Source organism: Phyllostomus hastatus, unplaced genomic scaffold (genome assembly GCF_019186645.2).
Source record: "Phyllostomus hastatus isolate PE091 unplaced genomic scaffold, TTU_PhHast_1.1 phas_contig_17, whole genome shotgun sequence".
Classification (NCBI taxonomy): Eukaryota; Metazoa; Chordata; class Mammalia; order Chiroptera; family Phyllostomidae; genus Phyllostomus; species Phyllostomus hastatus.
This window is the reverse complement of record NW_025333664.1, coordinates 13,784,147-13,810,227: the sequence shown is the minus strand read 5'-3', so window position 1 is coordinate 13,810,227 and position 26,081 is coordinate 13,784,147. Positions and strand designations below refer to the sequence as shown.

Below are 26,081 nucleotides of genomic sequence, written 5' to 3'. Positions count from 1 at the left end.
CTGCCTCCAGCAGCCTGTCTACTTCTAGGTTCTCCCCAAAGTTAGATTAAACCAGGTTTCAATTACACTGTGGTCCCTTGTGCTTAGTAGGGAGGTCACATGCTTCTTCTTCTTCCCACTTCAGAGTTGAGTGAGTTCTAGCCCTGTACCATCCAACAGAGGAGCCACACATGGCTATTTTAATTAAAATTACGTAAAATAAAAAATACAGTTGCTCATTTCTATTAGCTGCATTTCAAGTACTCAACAGCCACCGTCTCCTCCATAGCACACTCCCAGTGCGGAAAAAGGACATTTCCACGATCACAGGCAGTTCGGCGGCAGCGCTGTCCTAGCCCGGCCCCAGTGGTCTGACAGAGCTCTCGGCAGCACTAGGCCGGGATCCCGCAGCCTGCACTCGAAACACCAGAATCCAGGTTTTGGGGGAATTCCTTATTAAAATATCCCTCAGTATCCAGGAAAGTTTGGTTCTAGGATACCCCCAAGGATATCAAAATCCACGGACACTGAAGTCCCTTATTTAAAATGGCATAGTATTTGCATATGATCGATGTTTGCATAGACACTTTGCAAACATCTACAGCAGTATTAAGCATAGTACTTGGCATATGGCAAATTCAAGTTTTGCTTTTTGGAACTTTCTGGGTTTTTAAAAAAGTATTCTCTATCTGTATTTGGTTGAATCCGTGATTGTGAAGCCCGCAGATACGGAGGGAATGCAACTAGTCAGCCTGTAAGAGCTGAAGAACTCCACTCACAGGGCATGTGTTAGAAAGTTTACATCCAAAGGTGAGTGACAAGCAGCAGTGGAATGGCATCAAGCGCCCATTATGCACCAAGCACTGTTCTAGGCAGTTTACCCTACAGGTGTCTTATTTAATCTTCCAACGACTCTCCAGGTCGGTTGTTTTGAAGGTATTCCTCTGTGCAGGTAAGTAATTTGATCAGAGATGTTCATGAGCTGCCCAAGGCCAGAGAGTTAGTAAGTGGCAGAGCTGGCAGCAAAAGCCAGGTATAACAACCCTTCCCACTTTAAACCCCGCTACCCAGTTTAAAATTTCAGTTACCTCGCCAGGCAGAGAAGGTGCGTACCAAGCACACAACAGTGACTGTCACCTGGCACTTTCATTATTCATTTAACTGTTGGCTGAAAGCAAGGGCAGGTGCTCAGAGCAGTGCCAGAAGTGACAGACCGGGGCACTTATTTCAGCTTCAAAGCTGCTCAGAAACTTCTCGGTCCCCCTAGTCTCCTGCTTATCACATTAAAAAAAAGAAGGAAAAGGATACCCACACCACTCAAGTCTCAAATTTTATATCCAACAGGGCAAACCAGAAATACGGAGGTTACCTGGAATGATCTTAGAATTTTGTGTACATATGAAATGCTAAAACCTTAACATTTCCCTCATTTATTCCTTTCTGTGAGAAAAACGAGGTGCAAGTGAGAAAAAGAAGGGACAATTGTACTAGCATAAATAAGAAAACACCATTTAAAAAAAGAAGGAAGAAAATGACAGGTGCCACCACATGCCGGGCCCCTGGCCAGAAGCTGGGATGCTGGGAGCAAAGGAACACAGGGCAGCCCCAGGCCCGAGGGCGCACGGACCTGTGCGAGGAAGACACAGGTCTCTACGGCCACGGTCACCCTCACAAAGCTCCCCACTGACCTTAACATTCCCTGTAATTTCTTGGCTCACATTCACCTGGTTGAAATTCCAAGAGGGCAGAGGTAAGGCTCTACTTTCTAAGGGACGTGCAACAGGACTGTGGAGTTTTCAGGAAAGGGGAGACATTCACTGAAATACACACCATGCTTGAACACGCCAATCAGAAGAGACTTATCGGCCTCAGCATCCCACCAATCCACCGGGATCTCCACGTAGTCGATGTCGGGCAGAGGCACTTCCAGCTCCCTGTGGAAGGAAGGGTGTAAACTCAGGGTTCCTTGAACATAGACAGAAAACAACATAAGAGCTACTGGTTGGACCCTGGTATTAAGCCACATGCCTAGCTACATGCTCAGACACAAAGTAACAAGGATGCAGAAAGCTGTGGGCCAAGGTTTCTTAAACAGGGCTTTCTGTCGGGTTCACCCAGAGAACTATCCCCACATATGTACTTGACTTCTAGGCTCCACCTTAGACTGCCTGACATACCTCTGGGAGAACTTAGTATGGGGTGGGACCTTCGAACCTGCATGTACAAGGTAGTTCTGATGTGTGCCTTCAGCTGAGAACCACAGCAAAATCCACCTATATATTATTTATCTGAAGGGAGAACACCCCTCGAATGATCTAATTTATCCACGATCAAGTGCTGAAAAAACAAGTGTCCAAATCATCTTGGCACAACATGTAAGAGATGTCAAGCATGATCTGGGAGTGGGACGCTGGGCTTGGTACACACAGGAGTGTGAGGAGAGCCCTTCAGGAAACAGGGGCCGCAGGTCTGCAGGGTCAAGTGTGAACGCACACTGCGCTGCGCCTGGCCAAAGCAAGGCTAAAACTCACTCCACGGAGCAGACACGAAGAGATTAGCAGGCCTGCACCATCCGCCCCTCTCTGAATTCTGTCCATGTTCTGAGAGCTCACACAGACCCTCAGCCCACTGTCTTCATTTGTCTGGACACAGGGGAGAACATCTACCTGCCGGGCTCCTCTCTCCCACCTCCCAGCTCCCAGGATGGTCCCTCTGTAGCATTTGGAGTTTCTTGTTCCATCAGGTTCTGCTTACTGTGACCCAGGACTGACTGTCCCTTGCCAGGCCCAGCTCCCCCTATGGGGATGGTATCCCCCGGCCCCACCTCTCCAGGCAGTGGTCCCTATCTGGCTCCACGGCAGACCCACTGCACCGCTGCATGGTGCCACGGACTGAATGACTTCCTGGAGTGAACTATTATTCATTCTTACTGGCGATGTCTCTGCAATAAGACTTTAAATTGGATGAGACCAGGGAGAGCTAGGATCGAGGAAAGCAGAAGAAAGGAGGGAAGAGTGTGTGTATGAACTCACACTCTCCATGCTCTACCTAGCTTCTGCCTCTCTACATGTATCTACATTTCTGGGGACTTGTGCCAAGTAACACGTAATACAAATGATAGGACTGAATTCTGCTGCATTTATGACTCACAAATTGAACCTTTTTACCAAAACACTCAATCTCCCTACCTCTCCTAAAAGAGACTATAGTAGCTACAGAAAGCAGAGCGGGTCCTACCAGTCACTGTGATGATGGCTCTGGATTACAAACTGCCCCATGGACAGGACCATCAGTGTCCAGAAACCACAGCCCCACCCAGCGAATCTCAAAGCAGAGGTCAGTCACAACACTTCCGGTGTCCGTTGGGAATGACGGGCACTGCCCAGGGCTGGGGCACACCACACGTGGGGGGCAGGTGAAGGAGGCTGCCTGGCCATCCCACCTACGGACCGGGACTATCAGACAGCTGCACCAGGTGGAAGATGGGGGTTTGGCAGCCTTATTCCCCCCCAGTGCTGGGAGGTTCCCACAGGATTCTACTGCTCTGGAAACACTACTTTACAAGACCAAGGTGCAAGAGGTCAAAACAGGTCGGAGGCGAGAGATCAGCAAATAAAGGTGAAGCATCACATGCAGAAAAGTACTAAGGCCAAGAATGGGATTCCAAGCAGAACTTCTGGTGTATACGTATCAGATCAAGCAAATTAAAGTAATTAATACTCATTCTACAATACTTAGTTAAGGTAGTGAAATGACTGTTTGGAAAAAGATTTTACAACAACTGCTGGGACAAAAAAATTACCTTAAAACCTCCCCAAAAGCTGTGCTTCCAGGGCAGTGTTTCCTCCCTGGTTTCCCGCAGCTGACCTGACTGAATGTCCTCACTCGGCCTCGGCCCGCTCCCCCGCCTGGGTCACTATGGGCGGGGTGGGGACACAGGCCTCTGGAAGCACCGGCGAATTTGCCCATTTCCAGGAACAGGCACTTCATGGCAACTCTTTACCACTGAGAGCTAGGACTGACTTGTCTTACCTGGCGGGAGTTCCTTCAAACGCTTTATCAGCTGCTTCTCCCAGTATTTCTGCTTTCAGGTAGTAGAGCATCCGGACTCGCAGAAGTACCCTATGAAAGGCAAACACATTACAACGCAAACACATTAGAACACAGGAGCTGCCTGTGAACCGTCCTCCATCCCCCAGCTGCAACAGGGAAGTTCTGGGCCTTCCCATGTCATTAGTGATACAATTTCCCCATTTTACACAAGAAAATGTATCTCATCAGTCATCTGTTATCAGTGGTCCCCCGCCTCTTTGGCACTAGGACCAGTTTCGTGGAAGACAATTTCTCCACAGACCAGGTAGAGGGGATGGTTTCGGGATGACTCAAACGCACTACGTTCGAGCTCACCTCCTGCTGTGTTGCCTGCTTCCTAACAGACCCGGACTGGTACTGGTCTGTGGCCCGGAGGTTGGGGAGCCCGGTGTTAAGTCACCCTGTGAGCCACGTGAGGCGGAGGGACCGCAGAAACACCACTCCTCCTGATCCTTAAAGAGTACTCACAGCTTCTTCGCGGCTGCAATGGTCACTGAGGCAGAGCTGCCTTCCAAGAGGAGGGTTACCAATTTACTAGCTTATGGAATTTGAGTCATGCTGAGTGATGATGCTTTTAAACAGTTTCACTTGTACACGGTTAGAGGAACATTTTAAAGTCCTTCTCGTGGCAATAGTGTCAGAGAGTCGCCTCTTCTCCTGAGATGCTCAGCTCACTGATTCTGCATGGGCCACGCTCAGGCACCAAACACGTCTGCCGCAAGGCCATCGAGGAAGTACCTGCTGGGAACTACTGTGTGCCCTGCACCGTGCCAGGTATCGTGAGGCACGTAACGGAAGCAAACGGTTTAACCCTGTCCTTGAGGAGCCCACTGCAGCCTAACTGTGAGATGACACCAAGCGAGGAAGAATCAGAGCACGGAGACGACAGTGGGGCCAGGGAGGGAAAGGCTCGCTGATGTAAAACCAGGGCGGAAGCTAAGGCGGGCACAGAGAAGCTGACCGCGTCCCAGGGCATGCTTCACGTCCCAGCCGAGCTGCAGAGATTTGGAAGATTACCTGTAACCTGCTCAAAACCAGTCACAAATGAAGGCTAGCTACTAAATATAAAAAATAAGCCAATTTACATATACTGATAGAGGAACTGATCTCTACATAAGTTGTTCAAAATTAGAAAGAGAAAAAAAAGGAAGGAAGGAAGGAAGGAAGGGAGGGAAGGAGGGAGGGAGGGAGGAATGTAAAGTGTGTTATTTTCAGGAATAAACAATATGAAAAGCGTATTAAGTATTTTTGGGAAGATAAAAGAAGACTGCACTCGCCTGTGCTAACCCATGCACAGAGTGTCTTTGCAAGAGTCAGGTTAACAGTGGTTGCCTTTGGAGTAGGAAAGGGGGGCCTTGGAGGTAGGAGAAAACTAATATTTAAAAAATTTTTTAACACATCTGTTTATTACCTATTCAAAAGATGTTAATAATAAAGGACTGAGGTCTCTAAAAAAGTGTAATTTCTGCCTTGACTGGTGTGGCTCAGTTGGGCGTCACTTCGAGAAGCGACGGGTCGCCGGTTCGGTTCCCGGTCAGGACACATGCCTGGTTTGCAGGCCTAGACCTCGGTTGAGGCGAGTGTGTGAGGCAGCTGATTGATGTTTCTCTCCTCTTTCTACCTCCCTTCCCTTCTCTCTAAAAATAAATAAATAAAATCTTAAAAAAGTTAAAAAGCATTAAGTTTTAGATGCAGGCAGAAAGTGCCACTATGGGCTCAAGTTGTAGGTAGCAACACACAAAATGTGAGCTTTTAGATGGGAAAAAATCTAGCTTTTCTGGTACGCCACTCCTTACCCTCAACTAGCAATCAACTCGAATAATTTTGAATTTTCTTCTTTTTTAAAAAACTCAGAGAATATAGGAATTTACAAACATCAGTGATCTTTCCACCTGGCTGGCAGCCTTAGGAAGAACCAGAACAAGGGTGTTAGGTGGAGAGCTCCTGTCCGCTGAGGTCTAGCTCAGCCCGAGTAAGGGTTTCCTAAAGACGCAAGATACGCAGACCTGTCCCTATTCGAGTAAAGAGAAGCCAAGGTGCTAATACTGGGTAGTATCTACCACACGAGAGAAGAGAATTTAAAGCCAACAGTATTCACTTCTTATGAGAAGCAATCAATTCAGCGGACAGACGGACACCTCCTCTTGGAGAGCCACCTCCTCCCAGAGCGCGATGACGACCCCAGCTGGAGCCGGTCTGGAACACCCTTACTTCAGCCAAATGAGACCCATTAGTATTTTGGGGACACTACTGCTTTTTCTCTCATCTCTTCTTTATTTACAAAATCAAAAACAAAAACGTGTTGATATGAAATATACTCCCCAAAAGTGCACTCTGTGTAAGCCTAAATCTTGATGGGATTCCGACAAACCGAATGCACACGTGCATGCAGCATCCAGGTCAGGGAGCAGGACACTCCCCCTGAAGGCCCCTGGGAAGCCCTCCAGTCACTGCCCTCGGCCCTGGACGAATCATCGCTGTCCCGACTTAGCTCAGATTTGAAGTAGCTGCTTTTTACAGTTCTTTAGATGGTAAGTTCATGTCCCTAAATACCATACTATTAATAACAAACAATGCTTTGAGTACTTACTATGTGCCAACAGGTATTAGCTCACTTAATCCCCACAATAATTCGAAGAGGTAGGAACTATTATTAATCCCATTTTCTAGGTGAAGAAAAGGCACACAGAGGTTAAAGAATTCCCCTGCTGGTCAGCAATGGGGTCAGGATTTACGTCCAGGCAGCCCTGACCCCAGAGCCTGTCTTAACCCCTTTCTGCTGTCGGGGTGGCAGTAAACTTGCTAATTAAGACAAACCATAACCTACAAACTCAAGGGCCAGTTACGCTGGAGAAATTCTGCCTGTTTTCCATGCATCTCAGGATAGAACCAAGAACCAAGATCAAGGGGTGGAAATTTCAAGGAAGCAGATTTTAGATTTAATACACAGAAGGACAATTAATTAGAATCATCTGGTAATTAAATGCGCCTTGCTGAGAAACGGCAAACTCCCATCAGTAGGAAGGCTCCTCAGAGGCTGGGAGACGTCCTGCCAGGACACTGCCAACGGAACTCCCGCACTGAGTCTGAGTCTCTAGGTCATGTTGGGCCAGAACTGAAGAGGACAGTGGCCTCCGTTAGGTTCACAGTAATGCACAGCAGTCAGCATCTTCCAACTGGAACTGGGAGAAGTGCTTTACTGCTTTCTTCTTCATCCCCAGGGTCAGGCATGCACTCAGGAAAGGTTTTGCGGGCGGTGGTGAGAAATGTTCAGAAATTCCTCGAAGGCCAAAACTGGTTCTGGTTGTCACCTGTGATCACCTCTGCAGGCACAGAGGCCAGTTCTGTGTCAGCCTCTCCAGCTCAGCCTATTTTCAGTACTCCGGATCCACGGCTATAGCTGTGGATGGAACAGCCAAGTGTTGCTGCTGTACCTTAACAAGGCAAAGCCGGAGTCCTTCGTTTTGCTCTTCATCTTTTAGTGAATAAAACGATTCTCATTCCATCGTGGCTACATGCATTGCCGCCGGTCTGCCAGCCTATGAGGCTGACACTCTATGGGGTTAGCTGCTTTTTGTATCCCTCCCCACACACTATGGATTCTTCCTTAGTCATGTGTCTCATTTTGACCCTTTCTCCCCAATTCTACAGTAAGCGCCCTAATCTAGGCCCTTATGATCAACACTTAAGTTATGACAGAACTCTTCTAGTTGGCCATTCAGCTCTAGGTTTACCTGCTCCATCTTGCAAATTATTGCCAGATTAATTTTTTCCCCCAAATACCATATTTGTATCAGATGTCTCACCCGTTCAAGAAATAATGGTTGTTAATGTTTACCCCAGAGTCCGCAGGCAGCCCACCACTCCAGGTCTGCCGTCAGCAAGTCCTCCTGGTCAGCCAGCCTCCTGTCTCCCAGGTGGGGACTCTGACTCAGTCATACTGACGTGACGGGGGTCCTGCACCATTCAGGCTCTACTGTCAACAGCATGTGACCTTTACGTCCGAGATCGAGGCCAACTGTGCCCAAAGAGCTTGGACTTTTGGGTACAGTAGTTTTATTACAGTATTGGGCAGGGAGCCTACCTTCAAATATTTGGAAGAAGGAAAGGAAAGGAATGGACTTCATCCGTTGTAAGAAAAAAAACCCCACAACCCAACAACACCTATAGAACCATTAGGTTGATGTTATGGTACAGAGAAGTAGGAAAACCCAAGCAAACCTCTTATTATAAGATATTAAACTCTTTTTTTAAAGATTTTATTTATTTATTTTTAAAGAGAAGGGAAGATAAGGACAAAGAGGTGGAGAGAAACATCAACATGTGGTTGCCTCTCACATGGCCCCCAATGGGGGACCTGACCTGCAACCCAGGCATGTGCCCTGACTAGGAATCAAACCAGTGATCTTTTGGTTCACAGGCCGGCACTCAATCCACTGAGCCACACCAGCCAGGGCTTAAACTCTTTTTTAAACAAGGTTTTATTATTTTTTTTTTTTGGAGAGAGGAAGGGAGGGAGAAAGAGAGAGAGAGAGAAACATCCATCAGTTGCCTCTTGTACACGCCCTGACCGAACCCACCACCCAGGCATGTGCTCTGATGAGGAATTGAACCAGCCACCTTTCACTTTGTGGCATGATGTTCAACCAACTGAGCCACACTGGTTAGGGCTAAGGTACCAAACTCTTTATAATCAGGGATATGCAAGCAGAGGCCTTCTCACTGCCTTCAGAATGCCAGGGATATACTACTTGCATGACCTAGGAAGATGGATAAGGTTTCCAAGGGTCCTTTTAATTCTAATAGATACATGTACAATGATGCAAACATCCATGTGCAAACTTGTCACTGTTTTTGTGGCTAAGTGCCTTAACTCCTCCTCGGCAGTAGGGACAGCTGCCAGAAAGGGGTACAGGGGACACACTCACTTGTTGCAGTGTTGTTTCAGGTGTTTCTTGTAGCCATCATCATGCAAGACAACCTCAGGGTTGCAGGTGGCCAGCCAGTCTGCATTCTTTAACTCTGGAAGCAGCAGCTGGTTCTTTGTCTTCTTCCCCTTCCTCCCTCTGGGGACTGGAGCAGACAACCCTGAAACAGAAAGGCAGGTCGATGAGACAAGGCAGCTTAATTTAAACATGGGTGTTAGAATGGAGCTGCGCTGGGCTTGCAAAGAGGCAGCTAGGCCATGTGCGGCAGCTCCGACAATAGCCCCCGTCCCTCAGTGCACCAAACAATGCTGGTACGCGGAGATGTGCCTGGTCCCCACTTAGTAAACCCCAGGACCATAACCTGTGCCCTTTGGGAACTTACAACCTAGCCAGGGATCAGGAACAGTCGGTCTGAAACCTGAACATGAGCTATGGCCAAGCACAGGGCAGGAGAAGCACAGCACAAGAAAAGGCACAGACAGAGGTGGAGCAAAGACAGCACCATGAAACGCAAAGACAAACCATGGACACACAGCTGAGCCCCCAATTCAGAGGAGGAACCCCTGTGATACGCAAGTTAGGGGCAGGGCTGGCATGTGGGCAGTGTTTTAGTCCTGAAACGGGGCATCATGGCAGCCCTGGAAGACTCTGAGGAAGGACGAAAGAATCATCATCTTTTCCCACAGGTAACATTCTGAAACATATCCGAGAAAGAGAGGCCCCTCGCAGCACAGTAACATGGACCAACGCAGGAAGAGGGAGGGGAGTGCAGGAGAGTCCGTGCTTCTCAGCCCACCTCTCACCTGAGTGGTTCTGGAGGGTCTGGGCCTGCCCATCTTTGGTAGGTGTGATCAGTTCCCAAATGAAACTCTTGATCTTCTCATCCCCCTTGTAATGCTTGACACAGTACACCAGCAGGGCGCGGCAAATCATCTCCATGTCCTTTTCATTCAGATGCCACTTGAACCGCCCGTGGGTCAGGATGTCCTTCCATCGGCCCCAGCTGAGAGTGGAGATACAGATGGTGATGGAGAGAGCAAGGGCCATGCATGCCCTCGACACTGCAGAGCAAACAGGAGCCAGGAGAGCTTCTTGCCCTCTGCTGGGTGTATTAGTTACCCAGACAGCTTTGTCCTGAAAGGCCTTGGAGGACTGCATGCAGCAGCATACCAAATGTCACTGAGGTGGCCTGGACACTGGACACTGAGAGCTTTATAGGGTCACTAGGTTGTTAGGAAGAGAGGAACAAAAGTATTTGGAGTGGGGAGTAAAAATTTGGAATTAAAACAGAGTCCAGCTGCAGTATTTAAAAACAATGGTGAGCTCCTAGAAGCTCAATCTCCTATTTCTACCAGAGCCAGAGAGCCTCAGCAGTAACATCTGTTGCACTGACTCCTTATATATCCTTGGGGTAAAAAAGCAGGAAATTAGTACCAGGCAGCAAATAAGTAGCACAGAGAGAAAATCATGGCACGTCTACAATACGGCAGCAGAGCACACAATGCCTGGGGCGGGAGAGGGGATGCGCCGCGGGGCAGGGCGGGGAGGGTCATGGGCAGGAAGCACAGTTCACTCCTGCTGTAACAGAGCCTCCACCAGCCCGCAACTCCACACAGCTCACGGGCAAGGCCGATACCCACCCGAAGATGAGCAGGTTCTTCTCTACCCGGAAGCATTCAGCTCGGAGGTAGCGTCTGGTTTTGTCATTGAGGCGCCTGGACCTTGTGGGCCTTTCGTCAGAGTCGCTGTCTAACTCTGAAAATTCCATGAGCTCATCCTCCTCAAAGGAATTGTAGTGTTTGGTCTGCTTTCTCACGCGAGGCCGGTCAATCACTAAGCTTTCCTAGAAACAGAGAGACACTGGGGAGAAAGCCCTCTTCTCTCTACCCCCGTCGCAAGGCATAAGCACAACGTGTCGACACTCCTCAGGACACGTGTGGGAAAGAACCACACCCTGGTCTCATCCTCCAGCAGGAAAGGCTCTCCCCAGCACACCTGCTGTGTCCACAACAGAGGGGACTCTCTGGGACTTGCTGAAGTTGACGTGTTCCCCAGCCCCTAGAGCTGTCCACCACCATCTGCTGTCCCTGCAGTCGTTCTAATGGGCATGGGCAGGCAAGACCCCCCACTGCCCAGAGTGGCAGTCCGCTGTTGACAGCGAAGGCTGGAGTGGTGCCCCCCAGCTGTTCCGCCCAGCAGGCAGAGGCAGTCCGCGCTCTGGAGACAGGGCGAGTCGGAGAATTCCATCTGCTCAGCAACTTTCTGAAGATAAACACACATTCCTGCTGCTCCATTTTCTGCCTTCCACTGGCACTACATACTAACCTTTTGTCTTTCATTGAGAACATATTCAGGAGTCTCACTCATGCTGGTGGCTCCCCTGGCCACAACCATCGCTTCTTCTCCAGTCTCCATCACCTCATGCTTCTCACCCCTTCCCCTTATACCTCTCCTGGAAGGTAGGCTGAGCTCCTGAATACTCAACTATGCAGCCCAGATAAACTTCTCTATCGTTCCTGCTTCAATCACCTTCCTTCCCACCTTGGAATACTCCAACTGCTTCTTCCTATCTATAGGGCACGAGCCTCTTCTTCCCCCCTTTGCCATCTGTCCTGCATACAGAGTGACTTCTTGGTTGTGACCTTGTAAAACACAGGTGACAAAGGACTGTTGGATCTTCCTATCTGGAGAAAGCCTGTGGTGACCCTACAGAAGAAGAGCTAACGCTGGGTGCTGGCTACTGAACCGGCTGGGCACCAGCAGGACCTGCCTCTGGGGTTTGTGGGTCCGTAAGAGTTCAGTGCTCACTTGAGAAGACAAGGAAAAAGTGATGCACGCTCATCTTCAAGCGAGGCAACAGGGTCAGAGATGGAAGGAGGGAAACTGACAGGTGAGGGGTGCCTCACAACGGGCTAGCCAGTGACATTCGCCACTGTTCCTCCAGCCCCGCCAAGAGGGCATTACCAGCTCCCTTCCTCGCCTGCTTCAGCGAGGGCAGACACCGTGCCCACAGGCACACATCCAGTCAGGGGCAGGGCTCGTACTCCAACTCTGGTTTTATTCTCTCTTATGCACAGAAATAGAAAAAGTCCAGATACTAGAAGAAAGGAAGTGAAGGCAACACTCTGCCTCATCACGCTCTTTTCCTCTCCCCGGGCTCCATGAGAGGCGGTCCCTTCCACAGGAACAGTGAAACACAGGTAAAGTGGGCGTACGCCAGGGACGGGCTGCTGGCCTACGTCCAAGGGCTAAATCTGACCTGTGTGGCCAGTTCCCATTCTGACTGCCTTGGTCTGGTTTTCCAGTGCCTAGTATGTCCCACTAGGTCATTTTAAATTCTAACAGTTAACATTTATGAAGCTCTGACTATGTGCTAGGCATGTTTTAAGTGCATCACATCTAGCATCTCATCTAAGAATTAAGGCTCGGGGTAAATAATGACCTGAGCTGTGTGAAAATTTATGGTTTTATAAGACATCAGTGAAATGTTCAACGGAATAAAACATTCTTAATGCTGTACCTTTTCATTCTTTGCTTCAGTGTCCAGTTCAGCTATTTTAGCCCATTTCTGCCAGAAATTCGGGTCATCTAAGGAAATATCTGTTCTGTTTCCCGAAGCCACAAAGCTAGCCTGTGAAGAAGACAAGAGTTAAAACGCTGTGCTTGAGCAAAGTACAAATTAATAAGATACTGTGTGATTTTAAATGCAGCAGAAACTCAAACACAGTCTCCAAAATGAATGTGAGTGAAAATCTCAAAGTTGTTGTTACTCTTTTTTAAAAGATTGGGTGAGAGATAATTACAAATTCATTACAGGATCATTTTTTTTAACTTAAACTTGGGAGATGGAAGACAAGCCCTGGAAGACAATGGACATGTGTTACTTGAGGCCTAGTTCCCTGTGAAAGAATTAATTTTTAAAACTTCCCTCAGTTTAGCAGTTACCACACGTTGGCTACAGAAAGGGCACTGGGTGGGCAATATGAGGTGGACAAAGGTAAGCAAAGGCTACAAAGCACAAAATGTCCTGCTGACAACAGCCCACATTAGTGACCAAACAGCAGATTTAATCAGACAGGTCACAGAGCTCGAGGAGCCCGTGGTCAGGGAAACCTGAGAGCGATCTGATAAGCAGTCTGATGAGCTGATTCTAAACCCAGCGCCCTACAGGGCACAGGAAAGAGGCGCCTAGACTGGAAGCGGGGATTCCTTTGTAAAATCTTATTTTCTCGTCAAATGAACAAAACATTTGCTGGAGTTGGAGGACTGGAGAGTTCACTGGAATACGGATCAGGGAGTGCTCTGCAAAGGAGTCCAGGTCTGGGCTTCAGAGCAGCCTTTGTGCGCAGTGAACAGTGCACCCCGCAAGCTCAGGTGCCTAGCCTGCCTACTGGACACCAGCTCCCCAAGGTGAGAGGCTTTCTTTCTGTCACTTCTGACTCATTACTGACACACTCTCTAAGAACTTGCATCTTCAGTCACACAGAATAAATGTGCAGCCAGACAATCTCAATGGTTTGTATTTAGAGAATCAGAAGCCTAGATAACGAGGTCAGAGCATAAACAATCTTCTCGCTCCCCCCAACACAAACTCTGGAGAGAAGGTCCCATACCTTGGCAAAAGTGGACCCCTTCCCTTCAGACTGGATGGTGATAGTGTGCGTTCGCCTCTGCAGAATCTGGTCTATGTCTTCTTCACAGAACTTGGAGCCTTCATCTTCCTCATCCATCAAGGCTCCATAAGCACCTTTCCGGAGCAAGTCCTCTACCTCCATTTTTGAAAGCTGTTGTACCTGGACAGGTCACCAAAGGCTACTCAAAAAGTGGAAAATGCAGAGGAAAAAAACAGCCTCAAATCCGGCCACTGTGACTCAGTACACAGCTCCTTGACTAACTGCACATATCAGATGAATAAAGACATGGACAACAGCTTTAGAAAATGAAGACCCAGAAAAAGACACTCGAGAGAACTATGGAGAGGGCAGGCAGACAATCCTGGATAGGGAGCTCCGGAATAAAACCCAGCACACGGTCCAGTGGCCTAACATTCTTTGGGACATTGGTTATTATCAAATGTCACAAGCCATTACAACTATGCTCCATTGAAGAGGATGTACTTAATGTTTATTTTGTATTTTTGCTTGAGTCTGTATCTTTAAAAACCTCCAGATGTACCAAACAAGCTAAAGAATAATGATTTCTTCATTATTAAATAAATACATGAGTATTGGAAATGATGTCATTTCTTAACTGAAGAAAGGATGCTGCGCCAAGTGTGATCTTCCCAATTGCTTGCTGAAAACAGGAAATGGGAGTTCAAAACACCCTTTCCTGGTTCTAATTAAGAATCTGGTTCTCTTTACATCAATCACAAGAGGGAATTCCATGACTCGTAGCACTGGTGATGTGAAGTATTACACTTAGCGGCACATGCACAGCTAAGAGGACACAGACCATCTGGACTAAAGACGACTGATTTAGAAAGTTTTAATTTCCAACCTTTGATGCCCCGAGCCCAGAGATTAAGGAGATGTTCCGCTTTGTTTGCCTATTCTTTAACACAATTTAAAAATCTTAACTGCAATTTATCCCCCCAGAGGGGAAAAAAGATTTTAGTAACAGCCGTATTTCAAGCTGCTAAGCTATTCATTTATTTATTCACTGACCATCACACATTGAATATCTTTAATATGCCAAGGGCCATTAGGGACCTTGGGGATATAGATAAAATTCGTTCCATCACACCCCTGGAGGAATGCAAATTCTGGAGTATGGGATAAAGCGTGGGGACAATAGACTGAATTCAGAGTTAAGAGTGTTAAGATCTCCTGACTTCTAATGGGCACTGTAAAAAGCTCTGTTTACTGAAATGTTACTGCATGTTGGGCAACCCTACCACATAATTGTCCCTGTAGATTTCCTTTATTGATTTATCAAATGCAGAGAGCTGATCCTGAATTACCCTCCACTGCAGGGAATTACCTAGCAAAGTGTTGCAGCCTGACTCAGTTCAGTGAAAATTAATCTCAAAACAGCTGTAGGAAGGAAGAATCTAGAGAGGCCCCAGCTGTGTGACAACTGCTTAGGGCCCCAGAGCAGGCGCCGCCATACTCACCCCGTTGGTGCCGCCCTTTCGGTTGATGTCCTGAAGAACAGCCTTGTCCAGACCCAGCTTCAGGCTGGCCTTGTCAAACATCTCTCGCTCATAGGAGTTCCGAGTAATGAGGCGATACACCTTCACGGCCTTACTCTGGCCTATCCGGTGACAACGGGCCTGAGCCTGGGAAGGAAGGAGGGTCATGTACGTCATGTCACCAGACACAATGGCAGTGGCCGGAAGATTATGGAAATGCTTAAATTCCATGTGCTATAAGTGGTCAGATCTCACAGTTATGAGCCATGGGACGGATTTAGGAACAGAATTCACCCAAATGTCAGCTGCCCTTTCAAGGTCACTTGTTGCATCACCCACTATTTATTGAGTGACTGCCACGTGCCAGGGTAACGTGCTGAGAAGAACACGGTTCACTCCCCTCCCTGGCCTGTGACCTTTGTGGAGGCACTCAATCCTGGGCACTGTCCTGCTCTTTTGGGAAATGCCTCAGAGTTGGTAGCACCACTTTTTAATTTTTTGTCATTTTATTATAGAAAATGCCACACACAAACATAGAGAAAAGTATAATAACCTCTTAGGGACAATCCTGTTTCATCTTTACTATGCCTCCACCCTCCAAGATTATTACGAAGCAAATCTGAGGCAGCATACTGTTTTTTCCTTACACACTTCAGTATGCATTTCTAAAGATAAGGACTTCTACAAAACACATTACCATTGCTATGCTGTAAAAAATTAAGACCCAGTCTGTTCCAATTTCCCCACTTATCTCATACATATTTTTTAAAGCTTGCTTGTTGGGACCAGGATGCAAATAAACACCACACACTATAAGTGGCTGATACTCCCTGCCTTTGCTAAGCTAAGGCTGCAATTATTTTTTTTTTCAAATGCAATTAATTTTTTGAAGACATCAGATATCTGTCTTATAGTTTCTCAAAGTCTACATTTTGCCTCCTCCATTCTGGCTGTGTCATGGATTAGGTCCCTCAGTTCCTTGTATCCACTAAACTAGAAATTATATCTTGAGACTTCATCAGGCTGAGATCTCAGTTTTGGCAAGTGTACTTTATGGGTAGTGGTAAATTTCCATCAAGGGTCACATGATGTCTGATTGCCTTTTGAACGGATGGTCAGCACCTAGATTAATTCATTAGGGTTACAATTCCCCTCATCAAATTTTTTATTTACCCTGATATACAGTTCATAAAGGAGAGACAAGCAGTTTCCAAAATAATACCCTCCAAAAGTGATCAAGGAAGATTTTTATTATTACTTTTCAAAGGAACACAATAAAGTTGCATTTAAATATATACCCAATGTTTTACTGCACTGCTCTCACTACTTTTATTACTGTTCAAAAAGGGCCCGGAGAACCTCTTCAAGTTGCCTCCTGAGTTCTTTTGACACAATCCAGTCAACTATGGGAAGGAGGAAGACTGGAATAAACTCTGGCGTCAGAACAGGATGAGCTCATGGTTAGCATGCATGGGTGAATACACATGCATACAGATAAAGAGACACAGGCATGTCTGTGTTCAAGTTTGCATGTTCCATCAAGGGCCAGTGGTCTCTGACAGCTCCCTTGCTTTCTGTATGACAACGTGTGTCACGCTCCTCTTGGACACTTCCTACCCAGAACTGGACTCAGCCACATTTTTCAAGGAGTCCTAGTTCCTTTCATTGGGAATGGCAGTTAGAGACAACAATCTGGATGCTCTAGAGGTGCTCACTGCTACAAGGTTAGTCATTGTTTCCAGGCCTTTTCAATGGGCAAAAACAGAAGTGTTTGTGTGTATACAGTATACAGAGCCACATGCACATATAAGACAAAATGCATCAGGAGACCACACTGATATTTTAAATTCTATTTTAGAACTATGAGATTTAAATTTAATTTGCTGTATATCTGTATTGCCTTTTAACAATGTTTAGAAGTTCAGTTCTTTGGTCACAACAATGTCATCACTCATTAGGTTTACCCCGCAATATAGGCAACAGTCTCAGAGAAACAGCACCATTATAATCTTCCCAAAACACAATTACCAACCAAAAGCTATGTAAAATATTTGTTTCCTTCCATTTAGGGTTATATCCCACTGAGCATGCACACTCAAATTACAGTGTTTTAAATACACACTTGCAGGTAGGTTTCTTTTTCACAGTCAGCAATTTCAAAACTACTTTGTGTGTACACTAAAATTGAGCAAATTAGTGCACATATTAACCTTAATAGGAATCAGTGTTTTCATTGTTGAAAAGGAAATTATGAATATGAAACCAAGAAAAACTAGAATAACTTTGTGGTGTTAAAATGGATTTGGAGGTATCAGCATTAACTCACGGTTAGGTGTGTGCATGTGTGTATATAAACATGCATATAGACAGACAAAGAAATAGATGTGGATATATGTATATATTCATGCTTAAGTTTCTGTACATGCATGTATATATGAAAGCATGTTGTGTATGCATGTACATTCATATTCTGTGTGTATGTGTTCTAGCCATGTTCACTGAGAGGGTCAAGAAGCAATGGCATACCAGTGGCTGAGAACACAACTAACACTCAGATCTTGGTTTCTAAATACCGTTGTTCATAAGACAGAACAAAGGCACGTTAGAGAAATGGTTAACTCTGGGGCTGGGTAGACAAAGTATAAAATGAGCCTGAAACATATTACTGTGTCAGAATGCAAGGAAGTACTCAAAGAATGATGGACACGTATCACAATAACACTGAAACTCGAGGAGGCTACCCCTGGCTAAGTCTAGGACTATTTCAACATCAACCTAAATACACACTGCAATGGAATATAGCCCACTGAAAAAAAAGAACCCATGAGAACACGCTGACATAAATAAATGTGAGAAAAGGGAAAACTCTCCTATTTATAGTGGAATATAACCAACAAAATGTAGGGTGACAGAAAACACCTCTTTGTAACCATCATAGCGATGACTGATTCAGGCCAGAGTAATCAATGGAAACTAAAATAATGGACGAAACTGATAAAGAACAGGACATTTACATAGTCTCAAAGTATCTGTCCAAAATTGCTTATTAGTTTCAAAGGGGAAAAAAAAGCAACTTAAGCGGAGAAATCTGGCAGACACCACTTAACTAAGAGACCAAAGTCTGTGTTACTGGACAACACCAAGTTTCTCTTGCTGTGCCAGACCGAGAAGGGCATGCCACTCCACTGGTATTACTACACCCGAATCCAGTCCTGAGGGACACAAACATAAACCGAGGGACAACCTACGAAACACAGGCCTGTACACACTTCAAAAACATCGAGGTCATAAAAGGAAAAGAAAAATCGAGGAACTGATTCACAATAAAGGAAACTAAAGAGATAGGAGAACTTTATGCAAAGGGTGACCCTGGATTAGATCTCAGGGGGGAATAGAGAGGATAGCGAGGGAAACGACAAAACCTGGATATAGACTATGGACTGAGGACAGTATCCTCATTTCCTGATTCTGAGAACTGAACTGTGTTTATGTAAGAGAATGTCCCAGCACTAGGGAAATATACACCAAAGCACTTAAGGGGCAACTTACTCTCAAAGGTTCACACAGAAAATGGTGTGTGTGCGCATGCGTGTGCACTCACAGAGACAGAGGAGAGGGCCCCAAAGGGCCAAAGCAGGGAAGTCAACGGGGCGAGTTACAGTTGGTGCATATGGATAAAGGGTGTACAGAAGTTGCAAACTGAAATTATATAAAAATGACAATATAAAAATTATTAAATAAACATTTGAATGAATTTCTCTTTTGGGGTTATGCTGTTTACTTGATATACAGACAGATTCAACTGTTTCATTCTGCTTTAGAATTTCAGGAATTTATTTCTCTCTACATTAATTTAACCGCAATGAAGGGGGTGGGAAAGAAAAAAACCAGACCCAGTGACTTTGGAAAATAGTCTTTTGATTAGGTACTCTAAGACTAAAGACCACAAAAAACACTTAAAGTCCGATATTATAGGTTGGTAAATTTACTTTCCACAGAATGTGGGTTAGCAATTCTGAAACTAGTATTCTATTCTTATGTGTTTACTAGGATTGAACATGAGTAAATAGTTTGTTATGATAATGAGATCCAGGCTTCCCATAGCCAGGGGAAGGAGTTACACGTAAAGAGGAGGGGAAGGCTAGAAAGAGTTCTGTGGTGTTGGACTGGAATCGAAAACCTCACGGTGGATGGACAGAAATGGATTAAATACAGATGTGTGATATGAGCATGGGTGTTAGTACACATACATGTAGTTCCTAGCTCTGTCTGCTCTGAGAGTCTAGAAGCAATAATACTCCAGTAGCAATGGGCATGCCTAGTAGCCAAATCTTAGTTTCTAAATGCCTTTTGCGAATAAAAGGAACCAGGGACCCTTGGAGAAATGGTCAATTCCATGGCTATGGCAGGAAAAATGGGACATGAACCTGAACACCTTGTGGTGCTAGAAAGTAAGAGAAATGCTCAAAAAACCAATGGGAGCCTCTAAAACGACACAGGAGCCAACTTGAAGGACTTCCAAGTGACCAAATATAAGCAGTAAATTAAATAGTGAGAGGAATGAATCATGACCCACAAAATAAAATGAATATCCTTGAGTCCATACTGCTATAAATAAAGAAATGGTGGGCAAAGGTCAACTGCTTTTTATAGGAGAATCTCAATTAATAAATATAGAAGGAATGACTGAAACAGAAAATTACCATTAGCCAAACACCATAATCATAATTATGAAGGCAAAACTATTGATGGATACTAATAAAATCAATAGGCAAAAGTATGAGAAACAGGTTCTTTAGAGTCTCAAATTATCTCTGCCCAAGGTATTAATTTTACAGGTAAAAATAGATACTTTACAGTGGAGAAACCCAGCAGATCCCACTCAAGCAAGTAATCAAGGTTTACATCACAAATAAGACATACTGACATCATGTTCCCTCGATATACGCAGAAAAGGTCATAACGTCACTTCTATGATAGTCTTGCCCAAAATGCATAACTTCAAAATCTAATCAGAAGAAAACATCAAGCAAACACAATTGGAGACATCCTAGAAAACAGCTAGTCAGTATCCTTCAAAAGTGTCATGGTCACGAAAGATAAGGAAAGACAGAAGCTATTACAGATGGGAGCAGGTCAAGGAGCCATGACTTCTAAAGGAAATGTAAGATCCAAAATAGAATCCCAGACCAGAAAAAGAGAACTTGTAGGAAACTGAAGGAATATGAAGAAGGTCTGTAGATAGAATATCAATGATAATTTCCTGGTTTCAATAACTATATTATGGTTATATAAAATATTTGTATTAAGGGAAGCTGGGTGAAGAGTCCTAGAACTCTGCACTTACTCTGAAACACTGTTAAAGTTTAAAATGATTGCAGGCTTAATTTTGTTGAATAATGCTATATATAAAATACTTAGGATGGTTCCAAAGGCAAATAGACGAAAAGATGTATTTGGAAAACCAGCTTCTATCCCTGTTACTTCCACCCTGTTCCCTCACTCCCTTTATAGGTAACCACTTAAAAATGAAGTTCTGATTGTTTATTTTCCCACTGGCGGGGGCGGGGGGTGGGGGGAGAAGAGACAGTCTGTTTAGATAAATGCTAGCATGCTATGCACACTTTTTCCACCTCATTTTTTCCACCCAACACTCCATTCAGAAGCCTGTAGCAGTATTTGCCATTCCTTTATATTATGGTTTAATCAATCAGTCTTCTATTATTGGATCACTAAGTTGTTTAGTCTTTGGCTATGACAATTAGTTGCCATGCTTTCTTTCTGTATCTTTAGTGGTAGTAAATCTTTAGTCTTAGGGGAAGATTTGATGGATAACTCTGGTAAGTAAATAAAGGAAGGAATCAAGCTAAGTAATATATGGTATGGAATCCTTAAAGCAGCAACAATATGTGGTCCTAAGTGCTGACACTGATTTTCTTTTTCTGGCTCATCTACCACTGAGAGGAAATTACAAGAGGAAGTTTAAGAAATGTTCTGAGCAAAGGTCTAATAAGGGGAGCTCTGCAGACATCATGAATGACCTCTTTGGTATCCACATTCCCGTTCTTCCTCACTACCAGAACCCTGATTCTTGCAGAGGGCAGCGATGTGTTCAACTGAAACCACTTCTGGCCTCCCAGGGACGGCAAGGTGATACGGCTCTAGACAGTGAGATGCAGCAGACGTCTCCTGGGGATATCTGGGAAGGTTCTGCACTCCTGAAAAAAGCACTGCACCTTCCTGCCTGGGACATAAAGGGTCCACTGTGGAACCAAGAGGATGTAAACCACACTCACTGAGGATGGTGGAGCAGAAAGACAGAAGGAACCTGGGACTCGGATGACACTATGAAGCCACCTCAACAGTCTTGGACTACACACCTCTGGACTTCTTGTTAACTGAAGAAAACAAACCTTTGTTTTGGGGGCCACTGTCACAAGCAGCTAAATGATACCAGGAGATAAACATACACTCTACCAAGGTAACTTACCTGAAAAGCACCAAGATGAGACCTGTCACATTTGGAAGATTTGTTATTTTGCAGTCAAGTTTTAAAGTTAATTGTATATTCCTAAATTTTCTAATCAGAACTCACAAAAAAACGTGGTCAAGAGAGAAACATTCAGAACTAGGGCAGCAACTGAGCTGAAGTCCAAATAAAATCCACCAGCAAGGTGTAAACACAGAACCCCAGAGCATAGACCAGCAGGGGCAGCGGAGCTGCCCGCACACAGGGCAAATTACAGAGCTCTAGTGTGCGCCAGCACGACCTGCACGCCCAGTTTATTCTTCAGTTTTTAATATGTTTGAGGTGAACAAAGGCCTATGAGAAACAAGTAGTGGTGTTCAGAACCCCGTGACTGCAGTGGGAAGAAAGGGGGAGTACAGCACATGGTTGCCCAAACGGCGAGAGATTTCTAATTCAGGCCTTTAATTTACTACTGTCACTTTCAAGTCCAGAACTTGGCAAAACATTACACCGTATCTTTACAATCGTGTGAAAATAACACGGCTGGTACAAACAACCAAGCATAATGTCGATTCCTCTCTTGACCCTTATGGTGCTTTTTCACATCACTAGCTCTGTTACATTTAAAAAGTACGTTTTCTTTAATGCTTTAAAGTACTACTTGTTTCTTGATGAAAAATCTGCATAATCAGAGTTTAAAAAAAAAACCACTACAGTGCCACGGGAACCCAACCACTTTCAGCATGCTGGTATAATGTCCGAACCCAGCTTCTATGCACAAGCATTTCATTTCAGGCCCAGCACTTTCACATTTCTCCGGCCGATCTACAAGTCTGCCTATGCAGGTTTAAGTTTTATGCAATTACCGGTCTCTGCCACTTCCACCTACTCATGCAGAGGAGGAAGCGGGCCCCCTGCAGCATGAGTCAGGGAGCACTGAGGAGTGGCCTTGCATTTTGCAGACCTACGTTGGGAATCTGAAATTTCTACCTGCAGATTCACTCCTTGAGGAAAGGTGTCATCCCCTCTTAAAATGTAAAATGTCTTTGGGAAATGGGACAGATATGTGCCCACAGACATAAAACCACTATTTGAACTTTGTGATTCAACTTACATCACCCAAACCAAAGTCCTGAGCACCTCTGCTCCCCCAGGGCCTGACCTGGTGTCTAGGGCTCAATAAACATGTCAATACGTCAGTGAACAGCTGGCTGAGAACAGGAAGGAGAGAGGAGATGGCATGGAAAAGGATGCTTTGGGGCAGCATAAGAAGAGGAGCAGGGAGTGAAAGAGAGAGGACGCTGAAAAGAGGGGCAGCAGAGCACTCAAAAGGAACCGGAACCTGACTCACTGTATGTGGGACTGATGCTGCCAGGGAGTGCCTGGCCCACCTGCAGCAGGGGTGCGCTTCGGCGCATGCCCACCTTAAGCGGTTACACCTTTTTTCCCTCTGTCTGAAACACTATTCCGCTGACCTTATTATTTAAGATCCTTCCCCATCCTTTAGGTCTCTGCTCAGATGTCATTATCTTCAAGAAGGCTTTCTAGCCCTGACTGGTATAGCTAAGTTGGTTGGGCATCAGCTCACAAAGCAAAAGACTGCCAGTTCAATTCCCAGTCAGGACGCTTAGGAGAGGCAACGGATCAATATTTCTCTCTCACATTGATGTTTCTCTTCCTGTCTTTCTCTCTCCCTTCCCTTCCAAGATTCTTGAACAACAACAAAAAAGGCTTCCCAGACGACTTTCTAAATCAGGGCACCCAGAGCCCATCAAGACCCCCTTCTCTGTTTTATTTCTTTGCACTAAGTATTGCTATCTGTAACTCATACACTTTTCCAGGTTTACAGATACAATGCCACACAATTTGGTTTACAATGAATGACGTCCCCCTGCCACGTTTTAGTCAATTATCACCAATTTAATAATTTAAAGGACTGGTTTTTCAACTAGTAAAGTGCTTTCTTCAAATAAGATGTTTTTTGGAAACTCATTAAATGAAAAAGACAAAGCAGAATGACTCCATATAAGGCGGTGGCCAAAGAAGAAGCCCTGGCCCTCACTGACCGAGCTCCCTCTCCCTGCCTGCCTTCCCCTCGGGTACCTGCTCAGTTTGTGAACCAGCAGCCTCCAAACTACCTTCGTCAGACTCCATGTCATGAAAAACGTGGTGAGGCAGCTACGGCTCTCCCGACCCTCCACTCACACTCGAGTGTCAGCAGATACCCCAAGATGCACTTAGCATGAAGTTCATCGTTAATGGTAATAGATGTAAATCTATATTTTAAATGATCTTCTTGACAAGTTAGAATCTCTTTGGCTGACTTTTTGTCCAATCTGGTCATTGTCTTTACTTTCAGAGTTGATGAAGAACTCTAAACCAGAAATGTTAGCTCTGCCATTTTCTTGTTTATGCATGCTTTTTAAATGTATTCACTTCAATCTCTGTAATAACTTCAGTCCCTGCAATTATCTTTTAAAGCCAACATTATTTAGCCCTGGCTGGCGTAGCTCAGTGGGTTGAGCACAGGCTGAGAACCAAAGCATCCCAGGTTTGATTCCCAGTCAGGGCACATGCCTGGGTTGCAGGCCATGGCCCCCAGCAACCGCACATTGATGTTTCTCTCTCTTCTCTCTCTTTCTCCCTCCCTTCCCTCTCTAAAAAATAAATAAATAAAATCTTAAAAAAAAAAAGCCAGCATTATTTAATTTGGTTAAAACTAGATAACATAATCTGCAAATCCACTTACAAGGGCATACAGAAACTCTGCAGGAAGTGCAGAGCGAAGGAACTAGTGCGAATGCCTCAGCCACCAGGGAACCTTCCCACCCCTGAGTTATCTCCCCGACTGTGTATGACACATGACCATTTCATGAACAAGCTGAACGTTGAAAATGCCAGAATCCGGGATTAGTCAGGCTTACTAACTTTATGTCTGATGATGATAATAATAATAATAAAAAAGAAGTAGCTCTATTCTATATTTGGAGGCTAATACTGTGAAGTACCATTTGATTTAAAGCAAAGGAAAGAACCAATCTCTGATTAATGGGAAGGGGCGACATTTACGTTTCTTTCAGGTGCCCCCCGACCGAGGCCCTAAGCCTGCCACCTGGCTGACACCAAGGCATGGAGCATGGCAGACACTCTCTAGTCAAGCCAGGCCCGGTCATGATGTTCTGGGATTCAGGGGCAGCTAAGGCAAACAGCAATCATCCTAATGGTTACCTGCAAGTCATTTTGTGGGTTCCAGTCTGAATCAAATATGATGCAGGTATCAGCAGCTGTGAGATTGATCCCCAGGCCTCCCGCTCGGGTGCACAGAAGAAAGACAAAGCGGTCTGAGTCTGGCTTACAGAACCGGTCGATGGCTGCCTGGCGCAGGTTTCCCCGTACTCGCCCATCAATTCGCTCATAGGTGTATCTGAGGGGACCCAAACGAACGAAAGCCCAGGTGTTAATCATGACTTCAATGGAGAACAGCAAATAACGCAGGAAGCTGTTGACTGATGGCCTTAAATCCCTCACTTCTAAATTTGGACCAAATATCAGCAGTCTAGAAGGAGTACCCAGCCTCTACACAGGCAGCAGGGCAGACACCTACAACTGCATTGTAAAATGCACCCCCCCCAAAAAAAACAAACAAAAATCAAACCAAAACAAAAAACCAGCCACAAACTAAGGAGGGCTAGAAGAACTGTAAACATAAAAAATATCAATCCCCACTGCCCAAGCAACTTCTCAAGTTACTTCCTACTTTTTACTTGCATTGAATCTAATCATAAGACCAGGAAAAGCAAATAAAACCCTCAACCACCTATTTTCAGTAGTGCTCATGACAAGGAATCAAGTTCAAATCAGTCTGTAGCTGCTGTCTGGTGCGGTGAAAATGGTAAGAAGACTCTCCTGACAGGCAGGCCCTTTACATCTGGGACGGTCATTTGTGGCTTGACAGTTCCTCAAAGCCTTAGAGGTGCACAGCAAAACCTCCAAGTTTACAGCTGAAACCAAGGTCTTCTGGGAAGTTTACTGCCCAGCAAGTGGGGATAAACCACAGAAAACATTTTGTGTTGTGTCAGGGGTAGGGAGGACTAAAGAATTTAGAAAAGAAAGCGAGGAAGTAAAGCTGAATATCCTTCAGAAGGCATATACCTGCGTGGAAAGTTAAGAAATAATGGTGGAAAGCTAGTGGAGAAGAGAGGGGAAAAGGAAAGAGAATAAGAAATGAAACTGCTATGAGATCATATTACTGTCTATCCAGTTAGAAAACACGGCCGGTACGGTACCTTTATGATGGCGATCGTGTGATTAACAGAGCTAAAAGCTGTAGCACCCTAGACAGCTGCTGAGTCTTGTTTTTTTCTTATTTACCCCCTGACAACTAAAATTAACAAGGGAATGCATCAATCTGAGCCCAATTTGACCTCTGAGTAAGAACTGATTGGTAAAGTGGAAGTAACAACGTTGTGAGAAAAGGACC

The 26,081-nt window shown here is 45.3% G+C and overlaps 1 protein-coding gene across 2 annotated transcripts in view; it reads right to left on the bottom strand.

The window, feature by feature from the left end:
• Positions 1-26,081, bottom strand: part of CHD6 (chromodomain helicase DNA binding protein 6) — a 168,535-nt gene that overhangs the window by 37,534 nt on the left and 104,920 nt on the right. For both annotated transcript variants that reach the window (XM_045833464.1, XM_045833463.1), the window contains exons 17-25: positions 24,830-25,025; positions 15,115-15,279; positions 13,613-13,792; positions 12,520-12,630; positions 10,640-10,842; positions 9,803-10,002; positions 9,000-9,159; positions 4,012-4,101; positions 1,810-1,913 (exon numbers count right to left, since the gene is read on the bottom strand). In XM_045833464.1, the coding sequence (XP_045689420.1) occupies positions 1,810-1,913; positions 4,012-4,101; positions 9,000-9,159; positions 9,803-10,002; positions 10,640-10,842; positions 12,520-12,630; positions 13,613-13,792; positions 15,115-15,279; positions 24,830-25,025 (1,409 nt within the window). The remainder of the gene's footprint in view (positions 1-1,809; positions 1,914-4,011; positions 4,102-8,999; positions 9,160-9,802; positions 10,003-10,639; positions 10,843-12,519; positions 12,631-13,612; positions 13,793-15,114; positions 15,280-24,829; positions 25,026-26,081) is intronic.